General features: G+C 39.3%; 2 protein-coding genes across 7 annotated transcripts in view; one reads left to right on the plus strand and one right to left on the minus strand.

The window, feature by feature from the left end:
- Nucleotides 1–7102: 7102 nt before the first annotated feature.
- On the minus strand, nt 7103–15004 carry LOC120512074 (translation initiation factor IF-2-like). 4 transcript variants are annotated; one of them, XM_039729996.1, is made up of 3 exons: nt 14213–15004; nt 13767–13887; nt 7103–7770 (listed from the first exon to the last, which is right to left on the minus strand). In XM_039729996.1, the coding sequence occupies exons 1-3, from the start codon at nt 14967–14969 to the stop codon at nt 7740–7742; spliced, it is 909 nt and encodes a 302-aa protein (XP_039585930.1). In that variant the 5' UTR covers nt 14970–15004; the 3' UTR covers nt 7103–7739. The 4 variants fall into 4 exon arrangements, with proteins under 4 accessions (XP_039585930.1, XP_039585953.1, XP_039585938.1 ...); XM_039730019.1 differs by having other exon boundaries at nt 7734–7770; nt 13767–13849; XM_039730004.1 differs by lacking the exon at nt 7103–7770 and adding an exon at nt 12115–12284.
- LOC120512061 (pleckstrin homology domain interacting protein) overlaps nt 14973–24158 on the plus strand; it is a 107556-nt gene continuing 98370 nt past the window's right edge. For all 3 annotated transcript variants that reach the window (XR_005629932.1, XM_039729983.1, XM_039729973.1), the window contains exons 1-4: nt 14973–15108; nt 15218–15276; nt 15457–15486; nt 15644–15703. Coding sequence is in view for 2 of the 3 variants with exons in the window: in XM_039729983.1 (XP_039585917.1) it covers nt 15063–15108; nt 15218–15276; nt 15457–15486; nt 15644–15703 (195 nt within the window). In the remaining variant the exon portion in view is untranslated. The remainder of the gene's footprint in view (nt 15109–15217; nt 15277–15456; nt 15487–15643; nt 15704–24158) is intronic.

Here is a 24158-nt window from a genome sequence, read left to right on the forward strand (position 1 = left end):
ATATGTGTTTGGTAATCCTGCAAATTACTTCTGATTTGCTTTCTGATGGACCCTGTTGAAAATCTGTTGGAGATTATGGTTGTAGGAAGGTGAACCATCTGAACTCTTTCATAGAATCATCAAAGTGCTAGTTGTAAGCATTTTTTCACTTTATGAGTTTCTTGTTCCTCTGTGTGTGTATATACATGCTCCAATAATTTTGTGTGGATCACCAAGAGATTGGTTGCCTAATCCTATCTAGACACTTGAAGCTCTTGAAATGACCCTTTTAATTTAGATTTTAACTTAGGCGTGAGCATCAGAAGACACTTGTCTGGACAGTCTTATTTAAGGAGAGCTCTTTCAGTAAATGGTTAAAAGGTGGGCAAAAGTTGGGTCCTTAAAACTAATTGCACAATATCTTGACCTAGTAATTTTGGCACAAAATTCTTCTGTTGTCCCAACCGGATTAGGAGATTCCGCTCAGTGCCAGAATTCCATTGGAAGCACTTAACAAAAGATCCACTTGGCTAAAGTGCAGTGAAACACACTACCCTGCTGATTCACTTAACATTTGATTTTTCAAAAGTGCTTTGTAAATGTCATGCTTACCTATATTTTTTCTCTACGTGTCAAATTCTCAGAGAAATCTTCAAGGCACTGTATCAAGTTCTAGAACATGTTTTTTTAAAATTAGAATGGTCACACATTCAGACATATGTAGCAAGAGTCTTCGTGGGCAGGTGGTGATCTGCAGAGCACCTTCAGGAACCATGTAAGTATTTTAGTTTTGAAGTGGCAGTTGGAAGTGCCAGGTGTCACATCTCTGCCATAAGGAAACTTGTATCATCAGTATTTAATGACTGACTGCTTCACACTTGAACACAAGGTTTGGAGCGATCCCTGAAAGCAGTATTTGTCCTTTGTGGGATGTAACAGATGGGTAATTCAAGGTACATTAAAAAAAATTGTGAGGATGTCCCAAGTTTCAGCCAAGGACAGGGTTAATGTTTTGCAGTAGCTGTGAGGGGGCAGAGCCTGGAGCTGTGTGGGCAAGTCCAAGACCCAAACTATTCAGTACCATCTTACCTCATGGCCAGGGTCACAGGCTTGGGGAGAAGGGACTCTTGTCTCCTCCAAGGAGAAGCATGTTCCTTTGCAGTGGTGGGCTTAGGGTTCATCCCTCATTGTTTACTTATCTCAGGCTTGGTGAGCATTTTGTGTGTAAATCACCCACTGGGTACACTTTTGTCATTAGTATTGTTGCTGTTACTGTTCTTTTCTTTGCTGTTTCCAGTAAGCTGTTCTTATCTCAACCTGTGATTTTAACCTTTTGTGCCTCCAATTTTCAACTCCATCCCTGGTGTGTGAAGGAAGAGGGGAATTGAGGAGAGTGAGGAAGTGGCATCTGGCTTGGGAGAGTCTCAGTGGGGGCACTGAATTTGGGAGGACCATTCCTAAACCATGGCAGAAGGCCGGCCTTTGTTTTTTTAGGTTTAAAGGAGGCAAATGCATCAGAAACAATGCAATTCCCCTTGGTTGTCACTTTTCACTATTGCCTTATCATTGACTGACCTTGGGCTAACTGCATATGTCAGCACAAGGCTACACTTGGTACTTTGTCTGTTCAATGGCAAAGATAGCTTTTTCTGACCTGCAGGTAAGATGCAACCAATTAACAGAAATCCTAATTGAAAATTAACCCATGTGCTATACAGCAGTTAAAATTAAGTTGTTTTGGTGCATCTTGCTCAACCCTTAAAAGTTTGAGTTATGTGGTCTGTTCATAACTGCAAAAGGAAAAAACAGGGAAAGAGAAAAGGACTAGCAAGAAAATAAAGATCACTTACTAGAATAAATTACATGCAAGTTAAATTTCTAGTGGAATTGGGAAAAGCAATGATTTAGCCCACAATGTCCGTTTATATTAAATAAGACGGTAAACTTCTGCATGTGAATTAAAGCACTAAATATACAGGAGACTGCCTGTAAACAGCTCCAGTACAGCAAGAACTCTTGTCACCCTCCTGGCTCAAGGTTTGTTATCTTTCTTGTATTTGTAGGAAAATGTGAAGAATGCTTTCACTCTTAGTTAAATTGCTGCATACATAGTGGTCAGGAGAGGCATTAGAATGTTCAGTGCTATTATTTTTGGTAAAACAAGAATTTTCTACTCATGTTCTCTCTAATATACATACTTTTTGCTTTATTTTAAAGCTTAGCTATAGCCAGATTGGTTTGCCAAATTGCCAGCAACTGCTTTCTAGAATGTCTGGTTCTGCATTTATAATAGATCAGAATGAAATAGTTCAATGGTTTTCCCATAGAAAATGGACAGTATAAGAAATAAACTGTTTTGACACATTATGGCCTTTGTGATGATGGGGACTAACAGGTGTTTGACTAACACAGCAAAATACCCTCACAATCATCTTCAAAGTGGCTATAAATGAGTTCTGGTGAAAGCTGACTTAACTAACACTAGATTTTAACTTTTTCTATTGATACCAATCATAATATGAGCAGAGAATTGTATTTGCATACCTGCTAAGATAAGGATAAAGCTAGTAATTCAAATCTATGCTCAAAAATTAAACCTGATTGTGTGAGGCCATTGTGCTTAGTTTTAGTACTGCGTTTATGTCACGGTAGTATAACTTGTAGGAATTGTTTTATCACTGTTTCCATTCTCATTCAGAAATAAATTTCAGACTTGAAGCCCATAAAAACGGAATTTATACCGGACAATTTCAGGTACTAAGCTGTTTGATATGAATCTTCCAATAATGAACAATTTAATGGAGAGCAATATAATTTAAGATGACAATGCAGTGACTGGAAAGAGTGATCTTGTCAAAGTCCTCAGTCTATTTCTAAAATGGCTATAAAATATTACTGTAGTTCCTTGCAAAAGAGAGATTGTAGAACAAGAACTTTTGCCCCATTGTAAGACAAAGCTGGAAGGCCATTCTAAGCTTTCTCTAGAATAGTAATAATAATAAAAATAATAAATCTAATTTCTAAAAACCAAACCAAATCCTTCCTAGTTTCTAATGTCACATATATATATGTACATGTCAGGCATATTCTGTAAGAAGTTAGAAGATGTGAACTCTTAAAGGGGTTCATAACTATTGGAGACAAAGCATGTGATGTATGTCAGGTACATCTAGAATAACTGAGTAAGGAGTAGCAGTAGTGGAGAATTTCTGTGATTCTGTTCATTGTCAACTTATAGACAGCTGCACGTTATTCACAAGAGGGAGGAGTGCTGCTACTGCAGCAGCTGGGGGTCATCCCAGAATGAGCTTGGAAGAAAGTTCCCTGGTGGTTGAGTGCAGGAGCAATGTGTGAATACTCCATGGTGGTTGTACAGCAGCAATGCTTTTGGAAGACAGTCTGGATGGGTGGGGGGCAGGGGGCAGAGCTGGGAATGCAGGAGGGAGAAAGTAGTCTGATCCCGTAATCTGGCTGGATGGGTGTGGAGGAAGATATCTTGCACAACATAGGAGAAACATTTTTCTAGGAATAGGAGCAAGAGAGAAACAGCAAATTTTTTTGCATGTGCAAGCAAGCCTTGAATGTCACTAGATTTATTTTTTTCCCCTCGGGTCCTTTATCAACAATCCAGTTACTGAGGGCACAGTGCTTTTGTTTTGTTCCCTCTGGGATACATTCCTGGTAAAGCTTGTAATTGTAGGGGTTTTTTTTTTCCTACTTCCTTAAAGGCATTTTTGCACTTAAGTATCATTTGTGTATTGGTGCCAAATCTCCACCTGCAGGATAGCTACTGGTTGTGTTGATGAACTTCTGGAGTCTTTCAGGAAGCTTTGCCTTCTTTACCCGCAAGGGAAGTAGGTGAGTAAAGGTTTAAATGTATGGTAAATCTGAGCAGCAAGAGGCTACTGGGGAGTCTGCTGTCTACCTCGGTGACAATAGATACCAGAATTTGAGGTGAGATGGAAGAGAGAGAGCCAGAGGAAGGCCAGGTGAGCATAGCACCTCTACTACTGTTTTGAGACTTCTTTATAGTGGCTATACACAAAATGAGGGTTGCTTGGCCTCAGCAGCAGAGGGGAGGTGGGGGCCTCAGATTCACAAGGTGAGTGCAGTGGTAGTTCATCAGAGAAAATGTGAGTGGCGCAGGTTGTTCCAGTGCAGAGTAGCACAGAAGAGGCACACTTCCAAAAAGTTGCATAAGGATAGATTTGGTCATGACATTTTTGGCAGCTGGTTGTCTTATATGACTGTGATGAATCAGAAAGTTGACAGTAGTTATTCAAAAATAGTGAATGTATACAGTGTAAACAGGAGTTAATGACAAGAGATGGCTAATGCTGTGCTATTACATATACTATTAGGACTATGAGAAGTGTATGAAATTGGTTTTAAATATTGAGTTGCAATTGCCAATTATAGCAGCAGTTGAATGTAATTGTGAAGACATCCCAAAAAACGGCAAAAAAATATTTTTATTTCCAAACAGATGTCATCCTCAGTGATGAAACTGCAAGGTGAATCACTGCAATACAGGTTGTAAGCAACTTATGTTAGAGCACTTGTCTTTGGCTCTGTTGAGCCACTGTCCCATTCACACTTGAATGATCACAGGGGTGTCCTAACTTATTTTTTAAATGCTGTCTCCTTTAAATTTAAACAATAATAATGCTCCTCATCTGATTAATGCTTCAGCATCAGCATTGGATCCATCCTTTCATGGTGGGGTGGTGTTTTAGGTTTATAGATCCTACAATGCATTAGGTAATACACAGAAAGAAGCCAGCAGCACAAACATTGCATTCTTACAAAATTCAATGATCAATTCAGTTCATCATTTACAACAATAGACTTGGTTTATACCAAGCATGGAAAATACTGGCTGTCCCTTTATTCATCAAGCAATTAGACAAAGCATTTGGTATCATATATCTCTTAATAGCAGTGCATCTGGCATGTTTAGCAGATTATATTATTGTTGGACCATGAATAAAGGACTCAGTTATATATTACTTCTTTCAAAAAGGCATGTTCCACCTTCCCCTTCATAGTTATATTCACACCAGATAACAAGCCAGTGGCAAGAAGCTTTATGGCCAAACACTGTTTGAGGATTCTTTTCAGTGCTTTCCATGCACAAGTCTTCCTGTTCTCAGTAAGGTCTGACAAAGTCTTTGACAAATTAGAGGACTGGGCAATCACCTAACTGTATGAAGTTTAACAAAGGCAACTGCTGGATCTGTACCTGGGATGGGCAACCCTGAATGTACCAACAGACTGGGAATGAGATGCTGGAAAGCATCACCCTGTTGCTCTGTGGTGACCAGAGACAGGACCTGAGGGAATGGCCTGAGTTGTATCAGGAAAGGTTTAGGTTGGATAATAGGAAAAAAGTTTTTCCCCCGAGGGTGTTTGGGCATTGGAATGGGCTCCCCAGGAAAGCGGTCACAGCACCAAGCCTGACAGAGTTCAAGGAATGTTTGGACAATGCTCTTGGGCATCGATGAGGTATTTGAGGCAGACCTATGCAGTGCCAGGAGTTGGGTTTTGATGGTCCTTGCCAGTCCCAACTCAAGATATTCTATGATTCTAAGATGTAAGATGTCCTTTGTGACATCTCTCAAGCACCTTTAAATAGATTTGTTGGGAGCAACTGCAGCCAGCGCTTGACTACCGCAAACTGTAGGTAGTTATCAGGTCAGAACACTGTAGCAATAATTGAGATATACTGTGAATCTCTCTGACAGATGTTAATTTGTTTACCTCCTTGTAATGTTACATTATTTTCTTTCAACTTCTCATCAGTTGGAGACTTTGTATTTTCTGGTTTGTTTTCCACATCAGCTCTTCCTTCAAGGATCTTTAGTGTGGCCCTGAGAAGCTTTTATTTTCATTTTAAGCATTTTAGCATTTTCTCATTATTTAGTGGACAGAATAAAGTCTCAAGTAATTTGGAGGCTGAGCAAAAGTGAACTGAGCTGTCTTAGGGTTTGTTACAAACTAGCTAGGCTTTATCTCTGCTTCTAGAACTTCCTAGCAAAAACATTGTTGTGGAATGTATTCTGTGTTTTACATACTATACCTTACTATAAAGATATTTCAGTTTCAGAAGTAAAGCATAATGGCAGCTTCAGTTTTGTTTGTTGCAAAAGCTGTGTCTATGCTAGCAAGCTAAAAGGTGCCAGGGCACAGAGCTGCAGACTTGAAGCCCAGAGCTGACACAGTAAAATTGTTAACAGCAGAGTTCCTGCACTAGGTCCAGGACAAGCAGCATTCCCCCAAGCCACCCTTGGCATGGCTCGGGGGGTAGCTCAGGCCCAGCTGACAATGCAGATGCCACTGTCCTGTTTTGGAGGTTGAAAGAGCCCAGTAATATGGATATGGCCACTGGCATGAGCAACTGGCCAGAAATTGAGTGGGCAGTAGTGCTCTTCTGATTACTAATATGGGTAAAATTCAAAACTGAGGAATACAGCAGCAAGAACACCTTACCTTCTGTGTACTGGAATTTGAAATTTTGTTGTCTGCAAATATGTCATGACATGTCCTCTTACAGAGTCCTACGCTATTAGAATTATCCATCAGTGAATGAACTGAAAGGCATACACACCACTCTCCTGGGGGAAGAGAAAAATGTAAGTATGCTGGCTGCTGAAAAATTTCAACTGAAAAATCAGGGTTGGGAGTATATGGGAACAACACAATTCTGAGGTACACTTAATGTGGTGAAATCTGGAATGCACCAAGACAGGTATGTAGTTAAAACCATCAGAAACTGCTATGCAGGGTCTGAGGAAAGCACTTTCAAACATATATGCAAAAAAAAATTTGATACATGGACTAAATAGACATTGCTTTATTATAACAACTATATTAAAAATAAATTCCTATATATTTCTTCAACCTAGTTTTCACAGGATGTGTTTCTTTACATTAGCTGATTGACTTTTAGTGTTATTTGATACTTTATTTATAACGGTCTGTCAAGAGGTAATTATTAGTAGTCAAATTTGATGCTGGAAGATCAAGTTCAATTCCTTTTTTATTCAATCTTGGAAGTTGTATTTAAAAAAAAATTCACACATGCAGAAACTAGCACTATGCTTGTGCTCCAGAGCTTATTGGACGAACACCCATCAGTGATGAGGTGAGAATGTGCATGACACTACACTATAAAATAATCTTTCCATTGTTTTACCATTTGAAATATAGATACGCCATTTTCCAACAGTGAGAGTTTCTGAGTGTCTAAAAACCTTCTTAGTTTGCCCAGCACTGCCTGTTCCAGCTAGGTCATGATCCACAAATCTCTGCTTGTCTTGTTTGTATGCCCTATACATGGATCATTTTCTGAGCATGCTTACCAAACTAGGTCCTAACCAAAGAGTGGATTGTGCAGTTTTAATTTACTCTTGTGTGCAGGAGGATCCCACTTCAGTTCAAATTCTTCCAGGGAAGAGAAATCAGTATTTTGTACCTCAGAACAGACTGAGCTAGCCACCTGGGAAAATATTCTCAAGAGAGGGTTCTTCTTAATCTCTGTTAATTTTCTGTTAAGAAAGCTGCTCCACTCTGCATGAGAAAACTACCGATTAGTCCATCTAGAATGATCACAATCTTTTAATCTTGTGGCAGGGCCTCACCTGGGAAAAGGGAGTCACGTGTGCCAGTCTTCATCTTACATCAGTATTTAGTTAAAAACAAGGAAGCAAACAAAAAATGCAACCAGTGTCACATACATGCAGGGATCATTTGTGGTCTGATCACACTTGTGAAGCACTGGTACTCCACAACCTGTAAAATCAAGAGCTTGGTTCAATTACTTTAAATCAGCAGTTATCTTACACAATTTGTATCTCAATTAGTACACCATGCCTATGTGGCTCACCAGAGCTGGGCAAACTGAAAACATAAAATAATCCTTTCAAGGCACCAAGTAGATGCTATACAAGAATACAAAATGTTGAGAAATCTGGATCAGCAGACCAGTATTTTCTCAGAAGACTGAACAATAAATGGAGATCGGAATCTCAGTGATGCGTATTTCATGGATGACTGACAAATCACATATGCTACACAAAGTAGGCACTGTCAGCCAAATGGCTCAATGCTAACAGCCCTGAATTTTTACTGTAAGTGCAAATATTGGTACTACTCATTCTACATCATTGCTATTTTGGGGAAAGTAGATATTTCAATTGCATAGAAATAAAAATACTTGGTAGGTCTCAAATAAAACAACATTAGAAGGAAACACTTGGGAAAAACTAAGGATGGTCTTTAGGCTGGCAACAGAGCAAGGCTGTGTTGGATCAGACTAATGAGCTTTATAATTATGTATCTGTACTATCACTGGCTGTTCTTACCTGTAGAAGTATCTGTTCTTCTAAGGACTGCTAAAATCCTTGCCATTGAGACTTCTGAGGCAAAAGTGAAGCCCAAATGGCTATATTTTGTTATGAGGAAGACCATAGTTTTTAATTTGAGATCTTGCAAGTGTTTCAATTCTTGAACTATGTCCTAGAGTTTATAGAGGGTCTTGCTTTGTCTTCTCTGAAACAGAGAAATTTTATATGCACTGATTGAAAATTACTTCTTCCATGTATCTTATTCCTTTTCCTTGGTCTTTAATCCTATTCCTAAAGTATTTTTCCTTGATCTTAATTTTCTCCTGAACTCTAATTTTTTGAGATAAGTTGAAAGAATTAATGCAATATTACAAGAGAAGATGTGTTTTTGTTTTTTTTCACTGGCTTCATATTAGAGTTCTAGAAAAAAAATCACCATATTCTCAATGTTGAATATGTAATAAATAGAATGGTCTTTTAAAAATATTTACTACTGGCTATCAAATAGAGGGTTTTTTTCTCCCCCTTATATTGATTTGGAGCCCATAAGGAGCATGAATGACTCATATAATTTCTTCAATAGATTATTTTGCATGTACATCATGAAATTATACCTACATTGTTCTGCTCATCTCTTCCCTCGGTAGATCTCACTGATATTTCTTACAGCCTCCTCTACTTTTATCTAAATTGCATATTAGCAAGTTTATCAGACTGTATGTCTGATAACAATATAACAGAATCCCTTAAGTTATTACATAGATGTAAATCTTTAACAGTATTTTGTATTAACTCAGAGAAATTCCAAGTCTATATGAAAGCTAATGATAGCCAGCATATTTGTGAAAAATCAGGCAAATTACCTCTCATCTGTATTTTTAAAAGTTTCATTTCTAACAGGCACGACAGTAAATGAAAATGTCAAATCCAAACCCCTAATTGGAAATGAACCTCAAACTTGGTTAAATAGGAATCTAAATTTTCGTTTAGAGAAATGGAAAGACAAACAGTAGCTGAAGGCCACTATTAAATTGTGCCTTAACAAACTTTATAATTTATCAATTTAAGTAAAATTTGTCACTTAAATCCTCAAGTAAGTCTTCTTAGACTCAGAACACTAATATGAAACCATTGAAACAAATGAATGATACATGTTATTTTGAGAATCTTCTGTCCAACAAAAATTGCCTTAGCATATTAGAACACTTTACTACAAAGTGAAGTACCAGCAAACATTTTCAAAATGTTTGTAGAAGTAATAATCTAAGCAAATAATTGTCAATATACAAAGCAACATAATTCCTATTTTCATTATGGAGTGGCTCTCCTCTGAAACATATCCTGTGCATTAATTTTTTGAAAGCTTCCCTTAAAAAACTTCTACATAATCCTTAGAAGGCTCAGAAAACTTTGGAGATATCAAATAGATGTGAAAATAGACATGGCAAATATCCAAGAGTCTCTGTGAAGAAAAGCCCAATAGTAAACAATTAAGTGCAGCATTTTAATAATTTTCTCAATATCCTCTGGATAATTAGGGAATGGATTCAGCATAGAAAGTTGAAATGTCAAACAGATCCAGGAAATTTAATTGAAAGTCTTTTACAAAATACAGGAAGACAAATAAATTTGCTTTAAAACAAAACAAACCCAAACAAAATCCCCACCATGAACCAGTAGAATTCCTCTATTCAGTAGGAATAACATAGGCCTTATTCTTAGTTTCTCTTTGTAAGGGAAGGTTTTGTACTCAAAGATATAACAGTGAAACCGAAAGAATGTCAACGCTGGTGCAATTCATATTTATTTGGATAACAGCATATTAAAGAGGTTTTTAGGTTCATTGGATGAACTCCAACAAGGTTCATTTACTGCTCAAAATATAAATGACATGTAGATCTACTTTCAAAAGCCTGATAGTAGATTTGCAGCTAATTATTTGTTTTTACACAAAATTGATAGAAAACATTTTCAGAGGCTAATCTATTTGTGTGCTTTTTATAAAAATGTTAATTTGTCAGTGTTGCTGGTGGTTCGGGTAACACAGGTGCCTAATTCTATGCTCCTCTTCACCACTGGTGAGAAGCAAGCAGGAGTAACAGGAAATATTTTCAAAAATAGTGGAATGGGAAGACATGCACATTCTGTGGTGAAGGGCACACTGAAATGGGAAATAAAGTAAAAAATAGAAGCATACAGTTTACTATTTAATATCTGATGAGGGCAGAATACAAAGCAGCTAAGCACTCTGTTAGAAACTTCATGGTAGAAAGTTCAGGTAGGTTACCAGTGCAGGGTGCAGAAAAGATATGGATGTATTCTCGGCATGAAGCATGAAAAAGTGAGTATTTAAATGAATTTTGATGTAAAGCTACTTAGTTAAGCTCCAAGTTATTGTTTGAAACTACAGAAGAAATTTCCTCATATTAGTATTGTATTTTAGTACGTGTGGTTCTTTCTGCGTGAAGTTAACACAAATGATAATAAAAAAAAGTTGCTGGCCTCACAAGCACTCACTACACGCATCTTGCCCTTGTAAGGTTTATGGTTGGTTTCAAGAGTAAGAATTAACAAGTGACTAGTGGTGATTATTCTCATTTGAGGTGGAAAAATCTCACCAAAAAAGCCCTGTTCAAGTAACCAACCAACCATCCAAACCCGAGGAAAACTTAGTCACTGCTTTATGTTGCTCTCAGCCACCCCCTGCCAATATCATGCTTCAAATATTTAGCTACATTGTTCAGCTTGACAATCTACAAACCCTAAATACTTTCCTTTGTCTCTAGAGAAAAGGAGAAGAGCAAATTTCAAAAGAAACAGAAAGGCTTTTCATGTCAAGTACTGCCACTAGTAGGGTCCAAAAAATGTACTTTCCAGGCACAAGGTATAAAATCATACTGACACAAAAGAACACTGGCTAAAATATAGTAGTAAAAAAACAAACAAAAAAACCCCAACCCCCCAAACCAACTAATCCCAAAAGTGCAGAAAGATACCAGAAAATTCAAGAAGAAACCAAAGATACTACATTCTTATCTGTCAAAGGTAACCAGTAATTCAAGAAAATTCTAATATATCTGTATTTGGATACTTATAGAGCTTATAGCACTTTTTAGGGCGGAAGAGAGGGATGGAACAAAAAATAAAAAAAAAATAAAAAAAAAAAAAAAAAAAAAGGTCAGGTTAGGGTAAAAAGAGACATCCCACACCAGCAACTCTTAGGATCAGTCCATTACTTAGTATACCTGATGTGTAAAATCTCCAGCAACAGGAAAATCTATGAAATATTATTCTTCCTTTTTCTTTTTTTGGTAAAATTAACTATTCTTTCTTTCTTCCTTTTTTTTCCTTTTTTTTTTTTTTTGTAAAATTAACTTAGCAATTTTGTGTGAATATTAACATTTGAAAGTCACAAAAGTCACAAAATGAAATAATTCCATTACTATTTTTTCTTTCTTTTTTTATGAAGATCTTTCAGAGTAATTTCTCTTGAAAACAATAAATCTTGCTGATAAAGCAGGACTGATGTATTTTATTTTAGAATAACGTAAGGTGAAAAAATTGCATGAAGGAAAAGGGATTATTAGAAAGCAAAACAATAAAGATAATAAAAATTCAAAGATTACATTTTTCTTCATTTGTGTACATTATAAAATAAAATCTTAATTTTAACTGAAAGAATAAAAAAACCTTTAAAAGTATCCCCGAGAAATGAATGGAATATTTATTACTGTTGCAGGAATTCAATCTAATGTGTATCACCAAGCAATAATAATTAGGCATTTTGTCTTGTATGTGACTTTCATGTTGTGCCACACATGCACATAAAAATCCAATCAGATTCAATCTGCAAAAAGAAAGTGGAATATGTGTTTGTAAAAGCTGTTAATTAAATATTGCTTGTAGTACTGCAGTGCTCAAGCTCAAGTCTGGGACTATGATTCCATTTTGCTTGGTGATCTAAAAAAATTAAATAAAATACACAATCCTTATTTTATTGTCAAAACACCAAGAACTTCTTCATTCTGTGGGCTGTATTTTGAACTGCAATAGAAAAAGTTATAAGTTGCCAAAAGCACCAGGAGAGTCAATATATCTAGGAGAGTTTTTCCTCTACTTTCAGACTTCTTAACTGATAAAATTTTTCTATTGCTTGGTTTACAGTTTCAGTGATGTCATATGTCATTATACTTTCTTTTATGTAAACATCAAGGGAAATTAAAATGTTAATCACATTATTCATGTAGCCCTTTGTTGTGAGAATCACCTATGAAAGATATTACAATACACATTTTACATGGCTAAGAAAAGATTCAAGTCACTTTATTTTTAAAATCTTTATTAGACATTAAATATTATTTCATTTCCTTTTTGATTATTTAAAGTGTGGATTTAAAATGAAGCTGAAACAGAGTGGTTATTATAACAAATCTGGGGAAAGGGAGATACATGTACATTTTTAAATGTATAGTGATCATAGCTACAGATACAGTGATCAAATCTAGTACATACAGTCTTGCTTTTCTTTTTATTAAAAAAAAAAGAATTTATCCTACAAAATAATTTACCTTAATGATAACAAATTCTAGATTAGGATTTTCATGATTTTTTAGGACATGTGATAATTCTATATAAAAATGCACAGCATCTAGACATCCACTCTATAAATACAGCTTTTGTAATAAGACAATGGAAATAAGTGATGTTTTAGCCTCCTTTCTTTAACCTTTCAGGGTAACATTTCTTCAATAAAGCAGAAGGGTGATTGCAGTGAAGCTTTCTCACCATATCAAGCACAAAGCTCGAGCTCGTACACTGAGCTTGCAGGCCTTGGAAACACGTATAAAAATGCTCAGTGCTGGTTACCCTAAGCTGCACAGAAATGTTGTTCAAATTTAATTTTGTTGAAAGTTAGATAGTTGAGAATTTCGGGGGGTTTTACGTACAGGAAAAAAATAGTTCTTTGTCTAGTTTCTGTACAATTTCAAATATACTTTTGTCTTTGCTTCACAAGTTGCATCAGTTAATAACTGAGGCTAAAGAAATATTTAAAAATTAGAGCTTGCCCTGTTTACATTGATCCCTGCTATATTAATTTTTATTGTCCACAAATACATTCGTTATTGCAAGGCCCCAACTCGACGAGAAAAAGCACAGACACGTTGCAAAACATAAAGACAACGAATCATGCTCCTTTAAATCCCTCATCAGATATGGATTTTTTAAAAAACAGCTAATTATCGGCGGACACCGGCTTTGTTTTTATTTTCTTTTGACTGTAAGGAGCAAAGAAACAGTTACAGCACAAACCAGAAGGTTTTATTCAGTATCCTCAAGGTAGCAAACATTAAGTAAAGAAATTATTTAACCGCTAGCCGGCGTCCGTACAATGTTGCAGCTTTCAGGAACCTTCGGTAGGTTATCGATCCGCTAGTGATTTACCTCCAGTTCAGCCATAGGTTGCAGGCATCACCATCCATCGCTCGTCCTCGCGGTGACAACACTCCTCCTCTTGCCCATCGCTCCTGGAAGGCAGAAGATTCGTCAGTCCCGCATGTCTGATCTGCTTGGCGGCAAGAGCAATGAATAGAATCGTTATCAGCTGTCGGGGTTTGTTTGGTTGTTTTGGTTTTTGTTTCGTTGGGTTTTTTTTTTTCTTTTTTTTTTTTTTAATTTTTTTTAAGGGAAGTTCTCAAAGCAGGCGCCCTGCGAGCCTTTCACCCCCCCAGGCGGAGCCGCCTGGGCAGCCCGGCCGAACAACGGAGCAAGGCGCCCTTCTGGCTGCTGGGGGCTTGCTGGGATTTCCCCCCGCTCCAGACCCACGGCAGGAACCGGGGCGCGATGTTGCAAGAGTAAGAACCAGCAACGCGTGACACTGTGGCACTTACGCGCAGATGCCAAAGCCCCTGGCAGCGCCCCGAGGACCCTGGCTGGCTCCGAGGGAGCCACGGGCCGGGGGTGTGGAAGTGCCGGGCCTCCCCATAGGGGCCGCGCTCCCCGGGGGCATTTTGGCTTCGCTCGCTGCCCATTCTTGCGACGCTGGAACTCGGGAACTTCCAGCGCCGCCGCCGCGGCCCCGCCGCCGCCGCAGCCCCTCCTCCTCCCCGTGCGTCGTATCCCTCCGCGCTCCGGCACAGCGCAGAGAAAGCGCCTTTCAGCCGCCCGCCCGCCGCCTTCCCGCCCACCCCGCCGACATCTTCTGCCACAGCCCGCCCGCCTTCCCGCTAATAAACGCGTAGCGCTCGCCCCTCTCTCCCCTCCAGCGCCGGACAGCGCTGGGGGCTGCCGCGGCAGCGGGGCGGTAGCCGGGGTCAGGAGAGTCCGGCTCCCCCGTTCCTGCCCTGCCTGGCCGCCCCCGCCAGGCAGCGCCGGGGACTGGGGGGGGGGCGCGGGGGAAGGGGCGGCGCGCGGGGCCGTGGGGGCTGAGGAGGGGGCGCGGAGGAGGAGGGGACTCTTTCTCCTGGCGGAGGGATCGCGCTCGCTCGCGCTGGCTGGCTGGCGACGGCGGCGGCGTTGGCGGCGGGCGGCTGCGAGTTGTTGTTTCCTCCTCCTCCTGCTGCTGCTGCTGCTGCTGCCCGTGGGTTGAATGGTGGAGCCGAGACTCTCCCCGGTGAACGAGCAGTGACAGCGACCGGGCGGGCGCATTTCGCTGGGACCCGACGCTGCCGCGGGAGCGCGGCCCGGGCAACCCCCCTTCTCCCCCTTTCCCCCCCTCCCCTCCCCGGTTTTCGCCTCGCCATGTCCGGGGACGGCGGCAGCCGGCACACGGCGGAGCTGCGAGCGGGTGAGTGGTGGCCGGGGGATCCGGAGAGGGGCGGCGGGCAGGGGGAAGAAAGGGAAGCCCGCGGGAAAGAGGCGAGCTCCAGCCCTGACGGCCTCTCCTCTTCCCGCAGAGCTCTACTTCCTCATCGCTCGCTTTTTGGAGGACGGACCGTGCCAGCAAGCGGCTCAGGTAGGGGATGGAGGGATGGATGGATGGAGGGATGGATGGATGGCGCCGCCGGGCCTGGTGGGGAGGGGGCGGCCGGGCAGGGCGGCTGATCGGGCGGCGCGCTGGCCGCCTCGTCCTCCTTCTCCCTTTTCCCCTCTTTTTGAAACCTTTTCTCACGCCCCGCTTTTGTTGTTGCTGCAGGTCCTGATCCGAGAAGTGGCGGAGAAAGAGGTAAGAGCGGCGCCGTGCACCCGGCGCTCGCCCCGCCTGCGGCCTCCCTCCCCCTTCCCTCGCTCTCCCGCTTCCCCCGCCCCATCCCGGGCGCTGCCGGGGGGCTCCTCGGGGGAGGGGGAGCCGCTCACGGGGCGCCCTCTCTTCCCTCCCTCAGCTGCTGCCCAAGCGCACGGACTGGACGGGCAAGGAGCATCCCCGGAGCTACGAGAACCTGGTAAGCGGAGCAGGCGCTGGTAACAGGAGAGAGCGCTGCGGCGGGCAAAGTTGCTTTTCCCCCTCCCTCACTCTCCTTGAGCAGCCCGGTAAAAAAATTGAATTTCCCGCAAAAAAAAAAAAAAAAAAAAAAAAAAAAAAAAAGACAGCAACTTAGGGGGAAAAAAAGCGACAAAACTTTGGATTTTTATTTTTAAATTTTTAAGTTTTTCTGACAGCCTCTGTCCCTCCCTGCTCCCCCTGTCAGTGTCCCGGGGCGGGCTCGGGCCGGGGTCCGGCCGGTGCCCGCCCGAGCGGGGTCAATAACAACGCGCGCGCCGGGCCCGGCCGCGCTCGCTCCGCGACCGCGCACACAATGGCCGCCGCCCGCCGGCCCGGCCTGCCCCGCCGCGGGCTGCCCGCGCCGCTCGGGGGCTGCGGTACGCCCTGTAGCTGCTGCGCGGGAGGAACCGGCATTGCCAGGGTCGCATCACAAATTTGACTTACGCGGATTCTTGATTTGTTATTTTTTTTTTGAAATTTCCTAGTGTGTGCTTTTCACCTCGGGTTAGATCAGTGTTAAAGTGTTGCTCGCAGTGATGTAGCTCTGGCTGTCAGAGAGGCGCCTGGATAGTTTTTATCCTAACGTGTTGTTAACTGCAGCACTTGGGACAGTGCTGCAGCAATTAAGGTGTCTGAATTGTGTCTGTTAGCAACTTGTTGCTAGTATCGTTTTCATTGCAGTTACACTGTTGTATAATTTAGTCTCTGAATTTCTGACAACGATTTAAGAGAAAGGCTGTGCCCTGTTTGTGATGCTCATCAAAGAGAGGTTTCCCTTGCTCGTTGCTTATGGTATTTCTGAGCTCCAGCACTTCTGAAACACAGATACGTTGAGAACTTATGAACTTACAGCAAAGGAGACAGAACCATCTCCATTTGTAATGCCCCTGATAGAGGCTGTTGCCATATAAATGTTTTAAAATTCTACAACCAGTGTTATAGTATGAAGCATAGGTATTTATTGTAGTTAGAACAGGTTTACTTACAGCATTGCTTTTTTTCTGTAGCAAGAGTTGCATTGGCACCGGCATTTTCGTGTGTATGTTGTGGAAGAGTTGACAGCAATTAGGTTGTGGAAAACACAAGAATACATACCAGTACTTTTTAACTTTCTTGTAATCAAATATGAAGAAACTCTTCTGGGAATTTCAAAGTGCATGATATGTTATGCTATTCTTATTTACTTATTTATTTGTAAGGCTGTGAGACTGTTTTAACCATTTCAAGGAGTTGCTTGGTAAAACTTATCAATAACCTTTCTCTTTAATCCTATAAATTGTGAAGACTTGGAGGTACAGTCTTAGTGTAGTATGGACTTGAGTTTCTTCTATATAGTCAGAGTATAAAAGAATGTGAAAAAGTGAAAAGTGAGGAAAAAAGACATTTTAAAATTTGAAGTAAGAAGAGTTGGTGAGAAATATGTTCATTCAGACCCTTTCCAAGAAACTTATTTTCTTTGTGGAATGCAGGTAAATACCAATTTAGTCAGCATAGCTATGTAATGACATAAGATGTGCTTCCCCAAAACTTGTACTGGAGAGGATACTTATACTCAGAGAGGTGATGCTAACTAGGTCCTTTCTCTTTTCCTAGTCTTCTGTTCTGAACAAAGTTTCCTTAGACTTCCTTATAAACATTTCTAAGTGCTTTCCCACCTTTTCCCTACCTAGATTTTGGGGGAGCGTGTGTGTGTAATTGGATACTTTGTTCCTGATGCTTCCCTCCATCCTGTATTTGTTCTTGCCTCAGTTGTCAAAGCTGTGTGAACTTTGTATTACTTGACATTTTAGGCATGTGGAAGCTGGCACGGAAGTGTATTTGCAGCATTACAGTTACATTTTATACAAAAGAAGAGTTTTTCACTGTGTCCTCTTTCATTAAACAAAAACTTATTTGTCTCAAACCAAAGAATTCTTAGCTTTTGAGATAGAGAATGATTGAGCTAACATTGTTTTGTTTATTTTTAGTCTTTCCAGTGTTAAGATGCCAACTCTTCCCTCTTAAGGTGTCATGTTTTGCCATGTTTTGATACCTTTTCTCAGACATGAATGCTGTAAGCTTTCATGAAACTTTGTAGAGAGGTCTGAAGGGATAAAAGGCTAAAAAATAAAATTACCAGTAAATGTAGTGTTAGATGTCTGACTTTTACTCTGGGAAGGAATAAGGGCTCTGTGTAACTGGGATGAAATTTTATCCCAAGCTTCTCTTTCTTTGTGTACAAAATCATGCCCTTTGTTATACCCATATTTTTGAAAAATAATTCCTTTAATGTATACGAACATATTTTCAAGAGATGATTGTTCTGATTTTGTCCTCATTTGAAAGCATTTATTTAAGAATTTTTATTTGAATTAACTTTTTATTATTAGACTGGAATTCACAGCCCTAGATGTTTTATTTCTCTTAATTTGTGCAAATAAATAGTATTAAACGTGGTGTAATTTTAATCTTGCAAGTTACTTTCATTTTTCTGTTTGGCCAGTGAAAGTAAATGTTTCATTTTCTTAAATAAGCAAATACCATGCTGTGCATGCTTGTAATGCTACAGGCAAATACATGAGTTTAGAAATGCTATTATACTTATATTACGTTCTTAAATGATTTTTCTTGAATTTCAGTATTCCTATACTATATTTTTCTAGAGTCAGCGTGTGTGGTTAAATAAATAACTTGAATATGGCTTTGACAGTGTAGCCTCTTATTTCAGAGAGCTGATCTCATTCCTATATTGCCAGTATTAAGATTTCTATTTGTGCTATAACCTAAGACCCTGTGACAATTGAGTCCCTGGTAGACTGCTTTCAACATAAGTCTACCTAGGATGGTGGGACTCCTCAGTAACAGATCTCAGGATGTCTTGTGTTCTTGGTTTTGTTGTGAAAACTTGCAAATTGTAGGATGGCTTCTTTTCTCTCTTTTGAAAGATTGAGGTTTTCTCACTATGGGGAACAGAAACTGAGAAATTTTAACAGCTCATTTAACAGCAGAGCAAGGCAGTCCTGTGAAGTGTTTAGACATTGTGGATAAGATGTTTAAGTGTTGTGTTACATGTTTAAGCTTTTCAACACCTTTGTTAGGGCCTTTGTTACACAGTAAGCTTTGGTGCATCATTTGACTCCAGGGTAATTGTGTTTTTCATGTTGCACTTTTCCTATGGGTGTAGCTGCTCTAATTGTATGCTGTGGATGAAAGCTGTGCAATTCTGCTGCATCCTTTGTGCAGGCACGAGTGCTCATCCAAATGTGTGGTTAGTTGGATGAGGCAGCAGACCTGTCTGAAAAATGAACAGTAATTTCAAGATTGCTCAGCTCTTTTTGTGTGCTACACCATGGATCTTACCACCACCGTGAGGGGGATGATAGGAGTGAGCGTGGAGGGGATGGAGAATGTGTTGCAGTTGCTTCTTTTGGGAGCAAAGTAGACTTCATCTGAATGAAACCAACTGTTGAGATTCACTTTGACAATTTAGAGCTACCATAGGGAATGTTGTGGGTTTTGGAAATTTTTTTGTGTGTGTTTGTCTTTTTTGTGTTTTTGTTGTTGTTGTTTGTTTTGTTTTGTTTTTAAGGTCTTCTATGGTACAAGCATCATAGTGTAGATGATCACAACTATTGTGTAAATTTTCTTATCCAGAATATTAATGTAATTGTCATTCTGTTGAATAAGAATTTTATTCACTGTGGTGATGGTGGTTGAGAAAGGAGAAAGCTGGGACTTCACACCAAATAGGATGGCCCAATATGTTTAATAGGCAGTATGTTTTGGTCTCAGGAACTGTTGATGATTGATTTGCTGACATTTGTGCCTTTCTCTTCTCCAGACCACAATTATTAAATGTGATTTCAAGTGAAAATTACAAAACACTTTTTTCAGGCCATTGCACTGTTGTTTTTTTGTGGTGCAAACCTACATGAAGTTACAAAGAATATTTGTGGGACTGGGACATTGAGTACATTGATACTGTGTTTCTTTGTTCATGTTAAGTCTTCTAGCAGAATTGTGGTTACTATTTAGAAATTGTTTCTTAATAAGTAACCAGATACTAAGTGGTTTATTTCTTTAGGAAAGAAAGCTTGTTCTGTAAGGATATTCAAAGAATTAGGGAGCAAAATTGAGTTGAATCAGAGAGCTGCATGATCACCTAGATTTTATTAACAGTATTTTGGGGACAGTCTATACAATATTCTGGAAGGTGTTCTGAAAAACTTGGCACTGTGGCTAAGAAAACTGAAGTGTTCTGATTGTTATCCTTAGCCAGATTTTTGGTCTCATTAACAATGCTTCTGTTGGACTTATATCAACTTAAAAGATCCCCTCTGAGTTCTAAAAGTTCTTCTGCTCTACAGACTAGTCCCATAGTTGAGAACTTGGGTGATGTTAAAACCTATTCAAACAAGCTATTTATATTTTGATATGGGGAAACACTTGTTTGTCGTGGGTAGCACCACACATTGGTTTGTTCCACAGATAATCAAGAGAATTGGCCAAGCCAACTGTTTTATGCTCGTTCTTTCAAACTGCGACTAAGAAACACCATTGAGAGATGGGATGAAGAGGAATATCAAGTTTCTAAAGTGTAACTTCAGTCTAAAAAACCTGAAACTCAACAAAACCCACAAAATTACGAGCGAGTTTAAGAAAGGCAAACAGTTACAGGTCATTTAACAGTAACAGGCACAGCTGAACATCTTAGTCCATAAGGCAAAAAATGCTGCCTCTGCTCACACCTTCTCATGTGTTAAGCTTGTGTCAGACTGTTTATACTAAGGCTTGAGTTTATCTGCTTTGGCCTCACACCTATTAAATAGCATTAAAAGCATTCATAGTTAATAATTATTAAAAAATAATGTGTTCTTGGGATGGCTTGTTTCATACAGATGTATTTAATTAGAGAGAGTAATCTCACAGTAAAATAATAGTCATTCTAATTGGAAATAGTGGTGAAATATTAATATAGTTTTAGCTCAAGCAGAATTAGAGAGTATACAAGAAATAAATATGTTTTGGGGAAATGGTTCTCCCTCCCTGTTGGTTGTCCCTGCCCTGTCTCCTCAGACCACCCCCCACCTCCCCCCTTAAAAAAAAGAAAAAAGGGAATGAGAATTCTTCAGAGAAAACTACTTGCATTTTGTTGCAATTCCTAATTTTAAAGTGATAAGGCAGTGGCTGATGCTCTGAGTGCTCTATTAGATTGATTAACTGATATAGTACAACAATTACTGTAATTCAGCGTGGGGCTTGTTTTGGGTAACGAGTTACATAGCAGGGTAGTTAAAGTGGAAGAGCTGCTGGTGTTAGTAAGACTGGGCTCTTACATCTTGGAATACAGGTAGCTGACTGCCGCAGGTTTTGTTGTTAAATATCCTTGTGTGGCAACGTATTTTTCTGAAACATATTTACAGCCAAACCTGGTAGTTGAACATGTTGACTGTTAGCAGGGTGAGGGGGGAAACTAACAATTTTTGAGAGAATGTTTCAGTGTGCGGAGTATTTGAAGCACTAGAATAAGGTCATATTTTACTTGACGTCTAAAACGCTGGTGGTGAATAACTGCATTATGTATTGCAAATTTAACTAAAGGCCCTAGGTCAAATCACGATTCTTTTGTTTTATTCATTGTGATTCTGATGCTGAATTATGCTGCAGAGTCATGCAGAATGGAAATCTAAGCACTTAGGTCCATTTCAAAGGTGATAAAGATTTGTACGTTAGTCCAGATAGGTGTGTAGCTGCATTTTGTGTATTCACGTGCTGCTTGTTTGGAATGGGGGTAGTTGGTAAAGGGAGAGGTTTGAGGGTAATGCTGCTTCTGGTTTTCTAGTAAATAATATTTATGCTTAAGGTCTGAAAATTTTGTACTTGCTAACAGAGTTTAATTTATGTTACGGTAATAGTTGAGACGCATTAACTTATGTGGAAAGACTGTGAGAACAAAAAGAGGTTTATTATTTTACCTTAAAAGCACGTCTTCTGTGCGTTTCTTTTGGGAGAACAGATAGAATTAGACACTGAAGAAAGTCTAATAGGACAAGGAAGAAAATCAGCTAGAATTTGAGCTGAGACTGGCAGAGAAAAATTCTTGTGCTTTTTATGCTGTTTGACATCACAGTTTTGGCATATAATTTTAAAATTCCTGTTTCTAGAGTCCAGTTTTCACTTTCATTTAGAGCTGTATGAATTTTAAATACTTGTACATCTGTTATTTTTTTCCTTTTGCTTTCCTTTGTCTTTGAATCAGAGATTGATATCAAACCAAATTTTATTCTGTTCTCATTCTATTAATTTCAAATTTCATTCTGAATTGCCTTTAGCTTTTCTGAGAAAGCTTCTCAAGTTACCATTAAAACAAAAATTTATTTTGTTTTGTCTCAGTAATCTGGCTTGAAAGTAGTCTGGATGTGGATTTTTGTGTTGTAGGTACATTTTTGTTGATTCCAGGTTCTTTTTTCAGTTGTCGCTGCAAGCGTTTTTTCCTGGTAGACTGCACCATGGGACAATCTGAATAATTTTAGTTTAATGTATTGAATAAACTTGTCTTGTCTTGTCCTGTTGCTACCAGGTTGTGGTTATCTCTTCTGCGATTCTCATTTTTCCTTTTTCTAAAGGGAGAAATTGAGTGAATTTCTGTTACACAGTTTTTTAATTAGTGACTTCCACTATAATACTCACACATACAAATTAGCACTGGAACAGACTTCCCAGAGAGACAGTTAAAGCCCCAAGCCAGTTGCTGGCTGAGACATTTGGACAATGCCTCTAATACTGAACTTTAAGTTTTGGTCAGCCCTGAAGGGTCGGGCAGTTGGAGTAGATAAAGCATATCACCTGGAGAAAATTAATAGCCTGTTTTTAATAAGTTATTCAAGTTTCACATTTTACTTTTTTTGTAGAAGAATAAAAGGAAAAATTAATCAGTCCAAAGAAAGACTTTATTAAATAAGTTTTCTTGTGTGATTTTACAGAGAAATGAAGCCTGCTTTTTATTTAAGTTTCTTGTGTGTACTTTAGCTTTATGGAGGAAAATGAGGGCTGAATGTTGACTGTGCATGGTTCATGAAATAGCTCTATAAACTTCCTGCCGCTGACAAGTGTTTAAATGGGCAATGCCACTTCTGTTTTGGCAAAGCCGACAGCTCGCTAAGGATTGTTGAATCAGTTTGTTAATGAGCTGCTGCAAATGCTGCTTAGTAGTGAGCTATGATTACTTAGACAAATACTGTGAAGAAGCATCACACAACTACTGCATAATGTGTCATAAATAGCTCTTTTCACACAAATGGACTTAAATGAGAAGAGACTTTAGTGTGGGTGTAAGGTATATATTGAGATCTTTAATACAGATGATCAAGAACAAAACAGACAGATACCTCTTATCAAAACATTTGCTTCAAAAACTGCAAGAGGAATTGAGCCTACCTAGTTTCTGCTAAAATAAAAAGTGAGCACATGGCTGATGACAGATCATGAGAAATATGACTCAAGATATCAGCTTGCTGTAGTTTTGGAATGTGTCAAAGATTATTTACTTCATTTACTTTAGATTTTGTGCATTTCTTAGGTTGTGTAAAACTGTAGGGTCTTGAGCAGTCTAAAATGACAACTGTGTTGTGTATTTAGTTGTGTTATTCATGGTTAAACCAGAAAAACTCAGTAGTTATTAATCTTTGAGAGATGAAGTCAGATTCTGCAGATCTAATTCTGGTTTCAGATGGAATTAAGCAAAGAGCCGTGCTTGTTAATCTTTTGTGCTCCTTTAGATAGTAAAGAGGAGAACAAAAGCTAAGGAAATTGATCAGGGCTGTTGATGGCAAAAGTGTATACAACTTCATAATTTCTAATGGCTATTTAGATATTTTAAGGCTCTTATGCATTTTGACTTTTAAGTAGAAAAAAACATGTTGATTTGCTATTCTGATTAATTTTTCTTGTCATAATTATTCTGAATTCTTTTTTGCCACTCTTCTCCATGCTTGTCTGATGACATTGAGTTTAGTAATTTTAAATTAACTGATCTTTATGAAGAGCTGCATTTTTATTTAAGTAAAATAAAATTTTAAATATTATTTAAGAAAAGTTTTTTTCACTTGTGTGAATTTGCAAGTTGTTTAACTTTTAGGCAGCCAAATTCTGACAGTTTGCAAGGCTTTCTACAAATTTAATATAATCCACAGAAGGAAAACCCCTCTTTCCTGGAAGCAGATAAACATTTGCTTGCCGATGGGAAGTAGTAAATTAATTCTTATTTTGCCTTGCTTGCTGTGCAGATTTTGCTTTACTTATTCAACTGTTTGTTGTTTTTTGTTTTTTTTTTTAATTTCAATCCACAAGTTGGGTCTTTTACCCATCTGATTTTCTCCACCTTTCCACTGCAGTGAAAATGAGCAAGTGGATGCAGAAGGCTGAACTACCCAGTG

The sequence above is a fragment of the Passer montanus genome, unplaced genomic scaffold, assembly GCF_014805655.1.
Source record: "Passer montanus isolate IOZ18808 unplaced genomic scaffold, ASM1480565v1 scaffold11, whole genome shotgun sequence".
NCBI lineage: Eukaryota > Metazoa > Chordata > Aves > Passeriformes > Passeridae > Passer > Passer montanus.